Source organism: Oreochromis aureus, linkage group 22 (assembly GCF_013358895.1).
Source record: "Oreochromis aureus strain Israel breed Guangdong linkage group 22, ZZ_aureus, whole genome shotgun sequence".
Taxonomy (NCBI): domain Eukaryota; kingdom Metazoa; phylum Chordata; class Actinopteri; order Cichliformes; family Cichlidae; genus Oreochromis; species Oreochromis aureus.
The window spans coordinates 17,646,100-17,662,212 of NC_052962.1; the positions used below are offsets into that span (position 1 = coordinate 17,646,100).

Genomic DNA, 16,113 nt, shown 5'->3' on the forward strand with positions numbered 1-16,113 from the left:
GCACATCAGACTGTATTTGAGATGCGTGTCACTCACCCTGCCAGAGATCCCCTTGATTTGCCGAGCGCTGAGCGGCTCAAAGTCCACGCTAATGTATCCCTCCATGGCAGTGAGAAGCTTCTTGGTGGTGCAGTTGGTGTTGTTGGCCTGTTCCCACCAGTTGCCCTGATACCAGCCAGGGATAATCCACTGATATTTACTCCCAAACATGTTCAGGTTATACGCCTGGGTTGGGCACAATAGTCAGAGGTTGGAGCAATGGAAAATCAGGGAGATTCAAATAAACAACTAATCTTCTTGTTGTTCTTGATAGAAAGGAAAATGACACTTTGAAATCCAACCATCTAAAGTCCAAATTCTGTGCATCTAATGATATATTTAATTATGCATTGTTGAAACAGGATTAAAAAAAAAGCATGTCAGTTTTGTACATAGTTATGACACAATGCATTTTACTAATAGCACCAACTGTGTATAAGACAAATTCTATCATTTAAAATAAAATGCCAAGACAACAGAAGGCAACATCATAAAGAAACTTACACAGCAGAAGACTCTGGAGGCCAGGTTCTCATCAAACTGGCCAATGATGATCCTCACATCATTGTCCTAAAAAATTATATGTATTTACTTAAATGGAAACATTTAACTTTATTTAAACATACAAAGAAATCAGGATTATGCTACACTACAATCTTATTATACAATCTCAATTTACAATCCTAATGTAATCGTGCAAGCTTGTGTTGTGACCTTGTGACTCCCTGGCTTTAATGGTGAAAAGCTGTTGTGTGTGAGTCTACCATAACGCCAAACAGTTCACAAACACACAGAATCAGAGACGTTGTATTTACTGTACTGTACATACTCATTACTATGTGTAATCCTCTAATCCGTAGCTACAAGGTACGTGGGATCTGAGTCGCAAACCAGTTGTTGAGAGGCTAAGGCATTACCACATTGCAAAGTCCTTCTATTAGAACAGAGACAATGTCAGCAGGCAGAACTGCTTGCAAACCAGGCTGAACTTGCTTGAGTATTCGAGGCACATGGCCTGGTAATTGTCTCTGTAAATAATTCAGAGTCCCCGGGTGGAAATTCAGCATGTTTCATGGTGGGGAAAAAAGATCAGGCTCTGCCATTTAGTGAGCACAGACATATGTGTAGTCCTAAACACAAGCACAGACCTACATGCGAACACACTGTGTGTCCGCAGACAGTAGGTCATCAGCACTAAGAATACTCACACATAAAATTGTCCCAAACGTAACCAAATAATATTGATATAGGTTAACTCAGTGTACATAACTTGTACAAAAACACAATTAACTGAGTTTTAATCTAATGATTTTGGCACAATATTTGACATGTGTGCTCCATCAATAGCAAATCAAGTGCTCCCTTTATACTGTGCAGCTTGAAGTTTCCTGGACTAGTCTGGATGAGTAACATTAAGTTAAAAGATATATAACAAATTACAAATGTCTGGCACAGCAGAAGGCAGAGTTTGCCCCTTAAAGCAGATCATCATCCTTTGTTTGGGTATTCAAACAAAAGCTGCAGTATAATAAATGCAAGAAGGCCAAGAAAAACAAGGGAAGCTAATGTGAACCATCCAATATCAACTAAGAACTCCACAAGCGAGCCTGTGCAGTCTGTGCATCCATTCAGGTTGCAAAGACGCACTGAAATCACCAACGCAAGCGTTTTTCATTTGGCCAAAGACAGGTACCCTATGAGTAACAAAGGCTTCATGAAAATGGTCCACTTACTGGACAAACGATCTTCTCCCTTCATGCAATTGTTTTGGATTATTTTGCACCGTATGCAAAACGGGGAAGAGAGAGTGGTCTCTCAGCTGTGGAATACTTTGCTACAAGTTTGGTTAAGATCCACGAATTCACAGGTACAAGGAATAGAGTGAAAAACTATATTTTGCTTCTAGAATATTCACTTATTCCAGGTGAAAAAACGCCTTATTTGTCTGCAGAGATGAAGTATTTTTTTTTAATTTGTGTTCTACATTTGCACTGAGCTTAGGTGAAGAAAGAGGACCAATTTTATTTCACATTTGTACGAATGATGTGAAATGATGGGAAAGCAGTGTTCTGCTTGGACGGCAATGGATAATAATCATAAATAATCGTGATATCAGTATTGATCAAAACTATCATGATTGTCATTTTAAGCATTCGTATGCAGGCCCAAATGATAGGAATCAATTATGTTACTGAAAATTAAACTGAATGGAAGAACAACTGTGTTAGTAACAGTTACCTTGTAATAACAGGATCTCATTTCTTAGCAGAATATACCTCAACACTGAATGTGGGTAGCTACTACTGCTTATAGCACATAAGCAGTTCTGAAATGTATCCGTCTAATACTGGCTGGGTATAGAAGCTCTACATGGCAAAGAATTGTATATCAGTACCTTTCAAGAAATATGTATGAACATGTTTTATAGTCTGGGTTGAAGTGTAATGAAGAATGTGACTAACGCGAGCTATATTTTCACACACACAACCTGTGTTATAATGCCATTGCCCTGGGAACCCACAAATACAGTTCATTAAGTCACCCCTCAGGCAGTCGCTACCATATGTCATGCATTCCAAGATCAGAAGGGGCGGCCAGTCACTGAAATCTTACCTCCAAGACCCTGAGGCTAAGATAGATAGAAAGATAAATAGATAGATAGAGTATGTGTGTGTATCTGTGTGTGTGCGAGAGAGAGAGAGAAACACACACACGTGCCAGCAGCTACTCAATAACACTGTTCTTCCCTGAAGAAAAGGCACTTAACCCAAATGACTCCAACTATGGCCGTGGGCCACAGCCTCAGTATAAATTCTAGCCTGCCTGGCAACAACATGAAAACGCTGTGTAGTCGTGGGCAAGGGCATGAGTGAGTGTATTGTGTTGTGTTGCACCGCAGATGGACTGTGGCACTACAGAGCCCCAAATTACCCTCATTGCTTAAGCTTTTATATAACTGTTACCATAATAGTTCTGAAACAGGGTATAGTGTTAAGGGCAGTCTTGACTGCTTTATCTGTGACAGGGTTGTTCGTAACTTTACAGCAGTCATTTGTCTGTGATAACCGTTTGAGTAATATTGTAACTCGTAATCCCAATCAGGCACTTTTAAGGCTTATTAGGCACCGCGCACACATATAAACACGGTACTAATGATGGTCTTTTATGAGCTAGTGGGAGATGTGATTTGTGTACTGGGTTACGTGTTGTTGCTATTACTAAAACCATACCCCCATCTGTTTGATTACTGTGCAGTGAGTGTGTGGTGTGCAGATATGATGAAAAATAAACTCTTGCAGGGATTTATTTATATGTGTCTGATCGCTAATTCACTCAAGGTGAACACAAGGCTATCGTTTGAAGTTTTTGCACTAATAACTGAACAACAATTATCAGTGTGAGGATTTCAAAATAAAAGTCTTTAAAGTGGGATGTTTGATCTCTGCAGCAGGATATTCTTTTTGCAGCTCTGTGCCGTTTGGGGATGTGGGTGAGCAGAGGTGCTTCATCAGTTTCATGAGTATCAATAAGAGGCCTAACAAAATAGGCAAACTTATAATTACACTATCAGTGTGAACCATTCATCTTGAGCTGATCGGCAGTGTCTATGGAGCCAAATGTTAATTTATTTTTACTACACAAGTTCTATTATCACATTATAAGTTGTACAAAACTGAGGAAACAGGTGAAAGAGGTTTGAGATTAGGTTGCTTCTAGTTTATTGTTGAGAAGCGGTGCCATCGTGTTAGTTTTACAGAATTTTGAATACAAGGTTTGGCTGTGAGTTTGTTGGTTTTAAAGCCACTAAGTCCATGCCAGATGTCTGAGCTTTAGATCACAATCATTTTACAACCTGAGAAAGCTGATATCATTAAAAATGTCATTAAAACAATGACAATAAAAACTCCTGCTGCCTTAGTGAGACAAAAAAGTAATGTGTAACGAAAAGAACCATCCCTCGGTGTGTCTCATACTTGAGGGGGAAGAGTTCTGAATGTACGATAAATAATTAAGGCATAATAAATAATACATTTTTTGGGTCTTAATTTAGATTTCAGGACATTTTTTCTCATGTGGCTTTCTATTGGATGCAAGCTGCCTAAACTGGCTCACTGTCACAAAAAATAAAAAAGCTCTTGGAGGTTATATTTTGTGTTCAAACTAAAGATTACTAAAATTAGAAGTGCTATGTATGTGTGTCTGCCTTTGTTTTCTGATGCTGTTTTTGTCAGCCTGTCCAGCAATAAACGGGGAACTTGGGACAGAGAACGAGGGATAAAGATTTTTTTAAAAAGCGACTGAGAGGGCTGTTACAATGCCCAGCAGCAGCGAAGCCTGTCTCCTTTTTGAATATTTCAAAAAGAATATCGCAGATATGAGTGCTCTATTTGTGGATCACAAAGTGACGCCATGGGCCTTTACCCCCACCGAACCTTGCCTCACATGGTTTGTCACATTACCAACAGTGTCCCGTGAAAAAAACCATAAAAATAAAGAAATAAAATTCCAGCCTCGACGACGAAATCTGTGTCACTCTCTTCCCCCATCATATCATGTAGCTGTCGGGGAGACAGCAAACCACTGTTGTGTGATGAGCGGGAAAAAACCCATTAGAACCCCCCCATCCACCTAACCATCCACCCGATCCAAATGTTCCGTAAAGATTTCAGCGCTGTGGATTGCATATTTAGAGTTGATCAAGGAAGGGTGATGTCAGCTTAAAATGTCAGCGCTTAAGATGCAGATTTACACATATATTTTAGGAACGACAGCTTATCTTCCGATTCCTTCTTCGTTCCTCTCTCTCATCATCTCATGTTTCTTTCAACCTGCTCCATCTTGTATACGTCATATCTTCCACCAACATATCAGTAGGGGAAAAAAGTATTACTCCCACTCCACTCTCTTCACTTCTATTTTTTTTTATTCTTACTGTGCCACTCTCAGCTAAAAATGCACGAGACAGTATTTAAATATGAATTTATGCATCTTTTTTCAAAAAAATCTTGCATAATTTGTATAGCAAAAAAAAAAACTATGCATGTGTATGTATGTATATGGTTAAATGGCCACTATCCAGACAGAGGGAGACATCTACTTGATAAAATATTAAAGGATTTACTTTACACAGTATGAACTCTTTCACAAATATAACAACATAGTAGCTAATATGAAAATCTAATGGTTATTTTGTCATTTTGTTTTAACTGGGAATTCTACAGGTTGAACTGGCCTTGGATCATTTCCTTCAGTTTCTAGGTTGCTTCACCTACCTTCAGCTTTTTGACGTTGCCACAGGGATCATTGGAGAAACTCTCTGTGTCTGCAATCTCAATGTTTGCTTTCTCCAGCTCATTTGTGAGATCGTTCCTCACCTGCGAAACAGAAAGAGAGAATACACAAATGTTGTTGATAAATTACAAAAACATTTCCAAAGAAGTTGGGACACTGTGTAAAATGTAAATAAAAATAGAATGCAATGATTTCCAAACGCCATAAACCCATATTTTATTCACAGTAGAACAAAGCAAACGTATCAAACGATTAAACTGAGAAAATGTACCATTTTAAGAAAAAAATTGAATCTGATAATAGCAATACATCTTTAGCAAATTGGGGCAGGGCAACAAAGAGCTGGAAAAGTAAGTGGTAGTAAAATGAAACAGCTGGAGGAACATTTGGTAACTAATTAGGTTAACTGACAATGGGTCAGAAACATGACTGAGTATAAAAAAGGGCATCTTAGAGAGGCAGAGTTTCTCAGAAGTAAAGACGGGCAGAGGTTCCCCATTCTGCAAAAACTGTGGAACAACTTTATGTTCCTCAGCATACATAATATCATCCAAAAAGTCTGAGAATCTGTAGAAATCCCTGTGCACGAGGGGCAAGGCAAAACAGGCATGATTCTGTCATGCAAATCACTGAATGGGCTCTGGAAGACTTCCAAGAACATTTGTCTGTCACACTTCACCCTGCTATCCACAAATGCAGGTTAAAGGTCTACCGTGCAAAGAAGAAGCTACATGTGAGCAAGAACCAGAGAAACACTGCTTTCTACTCTGGGCCAAAGCTCGGTTAAAATAGACTGAGGCAAAGTGAAAAACTGTTCTGAGGTCAGATGAGTTGAAATTTAAAATTATTTTCAGAAAACGCACCCTTCTCATCTGACTTGTTAGCTGTGCTCAGTGTCAAAAGCCTGGATCTCGGATCATATGAGGGCACATCAGTGCAGCTTCATATTGTCAGCTTGCACATCTGACAGTGCTAAAAGATATAGTAGAAAAGTTGTGTCTACTGTAGAAGAATCTATGTGTGGTCAGAGGTTCAATAAGTTATAAATGCTCATAAAATATCAGCTAGCATTACAACGGCAGTCAAACGTGCAAAGGTGGTTTTAAGTAACCTACCAGAGTTTATTTGAAACAATGTTACCATTTACACACTGCACATGAAATTACATAGTGTCGCCGCACCATTAACTACACAACAGTGTAATAACATAAATCACATAGCCTATAGGAAAAAAATACTGTGGTACTATGACGGAGCAGCTATTACAAATATGGAGAAAGGGAGGAAATGCAGTTTTATAAAGTATGTTAAACATTACATTCATTAAACCATGTATGCATAAATCACAGGGAGAAAATCAATCATTTAGCTCAATGCTGTGATAGATGCAAATAAAAACTGAATGTGTGAATATATTTCTGCTGCCTTAAAGCAGATAAAGTCACGTTGCAATATACATATAGTATTCTGTACACAGTATTATAAAGCAATAAAGTGAGATGGATGCAGGCCATCTAATGTTCTGAAATGGTGTGTGCATATTCTACCATGAACTGTGAATGAAAAGACAGAAAGACATGCAGCTTGTCATTTTAGCATGGCGGACGCATACATCAAATCTGTCATCCTCCTGATTTGCCTCAGCCCGTTCAATGAGGAGTTGTAATTTTCGCAATATACCGAGCATGCATTTGTCACAGCGATATGAGTTTGTTTTTCGCTAAATAAGACACAAAAGAACAAATGTACACTTCAAATAATCTTGGCTGGTTATCCAGGGCTTGACAAAAAGTAGACAAATGTGCAGTGCTGTAGATGTATCTGCAGCAGCTGTATGTCTGCTGTGATGTATTGAGCCAGTAGAATGGTGGGTAATTCAATCTGAGAAGATGGAGAATGGAGCAGGTACCCCACTGGGATGGCAAGCTTGAGGTGTTTTATCATACCGCCTCTCACTTTTTCTCGGCCATCACATACACACATGCTACGAGTCGGCCCTCTTGCTTCCCTCCTTTAATCCACAATTTTAGAAAAGCCCTTTTTCACAGCTGACATTTTGACTTCTCATAGCAGGAAAACCACAGGTGTGACTAATACCATTAATAATGGCTCTGTTCCAGTAAGGCGACACACTGAGACATCGCGACAACACCATGGCTCTGACATGGAATGCAGTTGTACCTGCGTCGGAAAAGTCAAAATATCGTAAAAAGTCCTGCGGTGTTCATGCTGGATTTCACTGATGACAACATTTTTTGTGTGTCCACGGGCCATGCCCCGCAGCCATCAGTGTCTCCACCCCAACCCAAGAGCATGTTGACACGTCAGAGAGTTGGCAGTGACAACATATAACAGCTAACAGAAGTCCTGTGTGTTTCCTCTTACTGTGCTTTAATATGTTCATCCTGTAATTATATGTTCTAAATTGCTTGAACTACATGGTGGTTGTATGTTCACATTTCTATACGAAAGTCTCCTTACAGAGTCACCTTGAATTTGACTTATAATAATACTTACAGACTGTGTTTCAAAGATTCAGTTAAGTATATGGATAAAAATCATAATCTTTGCTATTTTGCAGGATGAACCGTGAAGTATACAGGGCTATACACCCTGCTCAGATTTAGTAAAATGCTGCAAAACTGAGCAGATAGTGTTTCATAGTATAAATTGATAATGCCTCAAATCATACTGCAAAAAAAAAAAAAAAAAAAAAAAAAAAAAGGCAAAGAAAAGGTATGTGGCCCAGTCAGTCACCTGACCTCATCCCAACAGAGCAGATTTTCCGATTTTCTACAAGAGTGAAAAAAGCAGCCACTCATGGTGGCTGGAGTAAAGTATTACAGTAAAGTATTACAGTAAAAACAATTTTTATACTGAAAACTTTGTCTGACCAAGTCTGGCAAGTACTTTTGAGCCTCTGAAAATGGGGTACTATGTGTAAAAAACTGCTGTAATTCCTAAACAATGCAATGCTTTCACTAAAAGCTGAAAAGTCGGCACTTCAATCACAAACTGATTGTATGAGTGGCGTGGTGGAGGAGACAGGCTCAGTTACAAAAATTATATATTTCTGCAAATACTTATGGAGCTAACTGTAGATGGGACATAAATAAATAAATAAAAACTGTGGAAAAATTAGTGAAAAAGTATCAGTGTTATTATTCTACCATAAAGCCTGAAGGAATAGAATTCTACCCCTTCTTCTCAAAATACCAATTTTAGCAAGCACCGGGCAATCATCAGCCCATTAGTTCAAAGTGGCGTCAGGATTTGAACCGTAACAGCTACCAGTAACAGCACTATCAGTATTATTGCTATTGATACTCCTGTTAAAATTATTCAGCTGCAGTCTTAAAATTAGTCATTACAACAATTTTGTGCTATCAACTAAGATTTCTGACATCTAAAAATCAATAACTCTGAACAACCTCAACTTTATTTCCCTCATGTCTCCAAATGTCTGCTTTCATAATCACCTTCTCCTCTGGTACCCCCGGAGGAAGCTCTAAATCACTCTGTACATCACTCACTGCTGTACAAACATTCCCTCCAATGTACTGCTCGCTGAGCTGAAACAACAGGGAGGCCGATGTGAATCAATACAACCAAGTTTTGCTCTTGAGTAACAACTGACTTGGTGGTGTGGACGAGGTACAATGTCCATGGGAGAATATATACCAACAACACACACACAAGACAGGGAGAGTTGCACAAAATTTCTGCAGTACTACAAAATACACTCACAAAGAGCACAGAGGCTGACAGACAAAGCCACTGACTTGCAGGAGTAAAACCCTTGTCACAAAAGGATTTTATTGGTTTGATTTTGTGTTTCTTCCACCGAGATGGAAAAGGAAAAATGCATCCGTGTTCTGCTGGACTCACTCGGTTAGACAGAGCGAGAGAGACGGAGGGGACAGATGGATTGAAAGCTGGTAGGAGGGGGAAAAGTGAGCAGCTTTCCTGCGTAACAAAAGCATCCACCATTGTTTGGGGCAGCCTGGGAATCCCCGTCAGCAAATGCAGAAGAGAAATAATCCTATTGCACTTGTGAGCATGCGTCCACCCACACAAACACGGACATTATAAAAAACAGAGTGTCACATGCACCCAGTGCATGTAAAGTACTAGAATTCAGAAAGCGCATTAACAGAATACTAATATGTGCATCATGTATATATGAACAGAAACTATATCAAAATGACTGTGGGAGATGAGGATGCTGAGAAAATCCATGGTACGCTTTCTGGTGGGTATATGACATAATTATTTATCATCAAAGGGAGAGATATATTTAAATCAGCTGAAGATTAAAAACATACCGTGAACCACTGTGTTTCAGAAACGGTCAAGCCTCCTTGTTTGGTAACGTCAACAACAGCTTTGATTTTCTTTGTATGACATCATTCTATGCTGCTTCACTGTCCCAGCATCTCCAAGCTTCACCTGGCAGCCAGCTAGTCTTAACACTGACCCGTGGGATTATCTTGGGAATTAATTTTCCACTCTATGACGCCAAGCTGTTCAGGACCAAAATCACATGTTGAGTCATTGAGTCATTTAATGCAAAGAAAAGCAAATCTCTTGTCTATTCAGTTTTGGTTGTGGGACAAACAGGCTATGCCAGTGAACTGTCTGAGACATAAATCATCATCAATGATAACCCCAACGCTATTCCCAAACCCTAATCCTAACACTGTGCTTTGGAAACAACATTTCTAGGGATACTGTTTATGGGATGTAACATAATGGAAGAGGAACTGAGTGAGAGTGGGTGCTAGGATGGCAACGTACGCTAGAGTTATCAGTCCTCATAGTTTATTTAAACATTTAAGCTCTGAGGGGTGCAGACAGAGGACAGAGTCTTAATCCTGCTCTCAGTCAGGTCTGTCATCTGACTGACAGGTGATTGCTGTTCCTGAGTGAGCCCTGTTTGTCTGGCAGTCTCAATAATGTTGATTGCTCTGTGTGTGTGTGTGTGTGTGTGTGTGTGTGTGTGTGTGTGTGTGTGTAGTGTAGATTGTCATCTTCATTCCCAAATACCTACATTAGCTGTTATTCTTTGTTACTCTGTTATTCTTATTTCTCAATACAATAAACCACAAACCATTACAGAAAATCACTGTTCATCCATATAAAGTCAATATGCGTGTGAGTGTGTGTGTGTGTGTGTGTGTGTGTTTCACCGGTGCCTAAAAATAGCAGTGATGAGCTCGCTTTTGCTTACAGGTTACACTCTCAGGGGACACCATACTGTATGTTTGCGCCTGTGATGTGCAAGCCACTGACTGAATCTGTAACAAGTGTTACATAACATTAACCTTGTGAGCAGTCTCCCAGGGAAAGCACACTGTAGGTCAGGAGGGGGACAGAGTATGTCACAGGGTGATGACTGCAGGGGTGGAGGTGATGGAAATTAAAATAATGTCAGTAGTATACACATTACATAGATGCAAATGCCTATGTACACACATGCATCATTTATGGTACATTCAGTAGAATACTTCTAGGCATATCAATTTGGCTCTAAATCCAAATTTAATAGATCACTAAGTTTCGCCTATCTCTTTGCAAGGGCTATGATTTTAAAAAAAATTAAAAACAAAAACAAAAAAATGCTAATTTTACTACAAAATCAGCTTGCAAAGATATGAAACTTTCTGAAAGTGAAAAATATGTGTTTTTTCTTTAGGACAGTTCTTAGAATTTTTCATTATATTGTTACATGTGCAGAATTAATTAAATCTTTAAAAAAGTATTTTCACAAGAAATATTTCTGACTACCTCTGCCCACTCTTGTGCAGATTCTGTCTGTTTGCGTATTGGTGTATTTGTATATTTTCACATTCAAGAAGTGGGAGGACACTGGCTTTCTGTGTTTTTAGATCCTAGGAAAGGACTGTTTAAACCAACAAGTGACACTGAAACAACTGTGAAGGTTAAGAGTATAACATATGAACAACTTCATATAATTTATTTGAAGTTCATAAAATTCATATAAAAATGTATTTGAATTAATAAAATTGCCATATAAAACTTCCAAATGTAACACTGGAATAGTGTTATTAGTAGGTGAAAATGAAATTTTTACTATTTATGTCTGTTTTCCTGCATTATTCAAATAACATTTACTTCTATATCTTTTCTTTTTCTGGTAGCGATCTGGAGTAATTTCTCGAAGTACGCTCTGAACTCGACAGAGGATTGTGTGAATCATAAAGTACGGAAGCAATGCTTGCATATTTGTAAATCGGGATTAGAGGCCAATCTCGTGGCAGGTTGATTGAATCGTGCCGTCTGTCTTCCTCCCGTCCTAAGCTCCTTGGTGCTTTCAGGAGGGGAGCGATAAAGGGATTTGGTCTCTCTGAGATTTTCAGTGAGACTTCTTATACACACCCCCACTTCCACCACCCACCCTTTAGCTGCTGAGCACTTTGTTTTCAACCAGTGCCTGGAGGCAAGAGCTCACAATATGTTTCTCAAATTCATGCTTTCAATGCCTCTGACAAGGCTCTTTTAGCAGAATGTTCCTGTGCTGCCGATGTGATATGTTTGTGCCATGAGTTTCTGTAGTTCTCCAAATGTGTGATAAATCGGTATGTTTCCTAATGTTCAACCCTCCTACAAACAGGAATGTGTTTGTCTCGCTAGTTAGCATCCATTTTGGTATAATATGATTTTAAGCTTTTAATATCTTTAGCTAATGGTGTGGATCAATTTGAATGTTGTTTCTCCTATTTCTCTTATATTAAAAAGCTGCTAGCTGCTTTTAATAATAGAAGGGATTTTTGCATGGTGTGCAAACGATTGTGTGCCTCCTGTTCCTGAGCTGAAATCCAACTTGCCACAGCTTCCAAAATATGTCCTCCAGCTTTGAGATATATTTCAGCTCCAACATTGTCATAAGAGAGTTAGCTACAAGTGCTGAGTCAACACAGATAATGTTCTTCATCTATCCATGCATTACTTCTGCCAGCTCTAGTAATGTAGGCTGGATTCGGCATTCTGCTTATTTAATGGGAGAGGAACATCAAAAAGAACAGATGGAACGTAGTAAATATAATAGGAACTAAATATCATGCAGTTCTCAGAATTTGCTTCCAGCTGGAGCAGGAATTCAGCGTTGGAGGCGATGCAGGACATATTTTAGATATATTTTCCCAGCGCGTCACTGTCTTTGATGTTGAGGGCTGGTTTATCTTCAGTAAGAACGATCTCTTTATACACGCAATAAACTGTATTTATATTTATTTTGAATGGCAACAACTGAAGTCTAAGGGACATGGGTGTTAAAAATAAGGATATAAGTGTGGTTGGTCTCAGTTATATACACAGAAACTACTACAGATATATATATTTAAAAGGAGCATGAGAGAGAGCTGCAGGATGTGAATGTCAACTCATTAGTTTTAGTAAGTTAGAGAAAAACACAATCACACACACGGACAGGAGGTGCATACGACGCCTCCATTCGGTCTAAAAAAGTGGAAAAATCAGTGTCGGATTTCTGGAGGTGGAGCCAACAAACTGGGACATTCAACTCTGAATTGTATTGCCCTCAACTATCTGTATCTTTATTTGATCATACATGAGGATCAACTTATATGGAAACAAGTCATGTTCTTTGGTTTTGTTCTGCCTTCATCTGTTTCTTGACCAGTACATGGAAATATTTGTTCATCTTTTTTTTAGCCTTTACATTCCCTAATAATCCAGTGTGCATCCTTTCATGTGACTGGAGAATAATCATTCAGTAATGACAGCTGTACAGTGCACAAAGCCTAAATAATTTCCATCTAATCCATCTAAATCTGAATGGTGATTTGTTTTAAAGTAGTAGTAAGAGTGTTATTTCTACTGGCTTCCTCATCTGAATAAGCCAAGATGGAAATCTCCTTGAATGATAATATAGTCACTGTTTTGTGATTTAACCTCTACCTCCAGAAAATCAAAACATGTCTCCCATTGAGAGGCGATAGGAGGACGGCACACATAAACGCTGGTAAACAGCACTGTTATCGCGCAAACTTAAAAAAGAACAAACGCCTGCTACACATGAATCCCTGTTGGGACTGAGAGTGCTGAAGGCGATAACGCAAAGCTATGTTATTAATTATGTACATATCCTTCGACCAGTGGGAGATTTTAACTCCTCTCGCACCTGGTAAATGTATATTTTATCCACAATAAGTAGAAATGTAATAAGAAAAAGTATTCATTCCAACCATTAAGGGTATTTTCACTATCAGTCAAATACACTGAACTCCACCTAGTTTTAGTATTAATGACAAGGTGGTGCCACTGTAGTCTTTGATATAGATGATGGATTTGTTTTAGTGAACTGCTTGAACTTTTGCTCAACACTAAACAGGGAGCATTAACAGCACTGGAAAAAAAGTATATTTATGAAAACAGCACGAACTGACCTCTGAGAACCTCTGAACGTCCTGTGTGAGGGTCCCCACACGGCTCCAGTTGTAGTAGTTGAGAAACTTCACCACCGCTGGGTTCACGGCATTGTCTGACGGAACGGTGCGGAAGAAGTTGGGGTATTTTTTCTTGTCTGCTAGAACAGGGGTTGTCGCTGCAAAGGATAGCTGTAATGAAAAAAAGGAAGAAGTAATATAGTGAGCATGGAGTCCATCAGTTAGGGCTAAACGTAACAATCACAAGTAATCCCGACAGCAAAATGTCAGACTGTGTTGGTTTCACTTGAGCTACTGTTGTTAGTGGCACTGTTTAAGAATGTGTCAATGACTCTAATGAAGTGGAAGGCAGGACTCAGTGACCGCTGTCAGTTCAGGGTTTAAATCATAAGAATGTGACACTCATTCATAAAGAATTGATGACCCGCATATGCATGACTTTTCATACTGTGAGTGTATTTATGTGTGTCTTCTAGTGTCCAGAATGCTACTTGTCTGCCATGTAGGACAGGTACAGTACTGTGCAAAGCTCTTTACACACCTCCACCCCCATTTCTTTATGTTGAGGTACTTTGTTGCTAGCAGTCTGCTGCAAAAACTAAGAATTTCTTCCATTTTCAATAGTTGATAACTCAGTTTGACAGGCATAAAATATTATTTTGGCACCAACAAGGTGACTCGCAAACAGCTATTAGCTGAAAACTTGGCATATCTCTCTCTGCACTGCGTGGAGTGTGTTTTTTGAGGAAGCTGGACAAGTGGAGGACAAAAGAAGAAGTGCGAGGCCAAAATACATAAACATCTACAGCAGATGACCAGTATCTGAAAGTCCTGTTCTTAAGAAATCCACCAAAAAGCTGATGAAGTACCCCAGAGACGTATCTTTCCCTTAAGTTGATCCACCTACTATTCACTGAAGCCTCATCAGAAATAGTCACACTGGAAGGGTATGTGTCAAGAAACCATTTTTAAGGAAGGAAAACAGGGAGCAAAGGCTGAGGTATGCCAAATTACACAAGAACTGGACTGAAAATCAGTGGCAAGAGGTCTTATAGATTAATGAATTCAAATTTGAAACTGCTGGTACGAACTGTTGTCGATATGTATGGGACGTCAGGAGAGAGGTAAAAGAGTGAGCATCTACAGACATCTGTAAAACACGGTAGATGTTCTGTCATGGTTTGGGGTTCCTAGCAAAATATTAAGGAATGAGTAGGGACTCAAGACGTTTGCACAGTACTAAACAAAGGATCTTCACTTTTGTCTGTCTGTTTGATGGTGTTGTGGCTTTAGAGGACACCATGCTGTGTTTTTAGGTCAGCCTTTGTCGTGTTTCTCTCTGGTGTTGAATGTAGAGATGCCTTGTGATGGAGTTATTCTCACTTCTGATGACATGGCCAAGCCAGCACCATCATCTCCACATCAGAATGGTGTTTATGCTCTATTTTTCTGCAGTGGGTTACCAGGTCTCTGCAGGAGAAATGGTTTACTAGAAAATGCCTAGAATCTCCTGAGGCTTTCGGTGGGAGATGTTGACAGTTTGTTGAGGAAGCTGTCTGTCATCCTCAAGCAGTCTGGACCACACGGCAGCTCGAATACGGTAGGTTTAGATTTGTGGGTGCCCGTTCTTATGTGTTTATGTACGTTTTGATGAAAAGGGAAAAGCAGCTTAGCAATTTAATTCATCTCCGTGTTGGTAAGTTAAAAGCATTTCTTGTCTTCAAATGTAAGCATTTGGAATCAGCACTGACAAACACACACAGACTCCCACTTAAATAAGAATCAAATGTGCTGAACCTCACTCAATAATTGCCTTTTTACAGACAAGTCTTACGCAGTTCAACAGATGCAGTCTAAGCATTTTTGAGGCACATCTCTGGTAAATCAAAGGCTCACAAAGACAAAGTGGACCCGACTATGTAGTATTTTTCCATAGCTGATGAAATGAAATCGGGATGCAGCAAGCGAGCATAACCCATATGGCAGTATACTTGGGTGTATAACTAAAAGTGATGTGGTCCAATTAAAACAGCTGAGAGTTATTTAGTAAGTTGTTTCATGAAACCATGTTCTTGATGCATTTCCCCTGCACAGCTGCCTCTCTAAAATACAAGTATATCCATTTAAAGCCTCCTCTCAGTCTAAAACAAGCTATTTACCAACAAAAGTCACAACTCTCCACCCACCCCACCTTTCATTTGTCATTTCTATGCTAATCAAGTTTTATTCTCTCTCTCCCACATTGTAGCACATTTTCAACAATAGGTCATAAATTTCATCCAAAGGCAAACATGGCTGTAATTAATTTTTGCATTAACATTAGAATTTCCCATAGAAGAAGCAGCGTGCACCC

At 39.2% G+C, this 16,113-nt stretch overlaps 1 protein-coding gene across 1 annotated transcript in view; it reads right to left on the reverse strand.

The window, feature by feature from the left end:
* gabbr2 (gamma-aminobutyric acid (GABA) B receptor, 2) overlaps positions 1-16,113 on the reverse strand; it is a 176,769-nt gene that overhangs the window by 73,501 nt on the left and 87,155 nt on the right. The window contains exons 3-6 of the mRNA XM_031729443.2: positions 13,761-13,931; positions 5,313-5,414; positions 544-609; positions 37-225 (exon numbers count right to left, since the gene is read on the reverse strand). Coding sequence (XP_031585303.1) covers positions 37-225; positions 544-609; positions 5,313-5,414; positions 13,761-13,931 — 528 coding nt within the window. The remainder of the gene's footprint in view (positions 1-36; positions 226-543; positions 610-5,312; positions 5,415-13,760; positions 13,932-16,113) is intronic.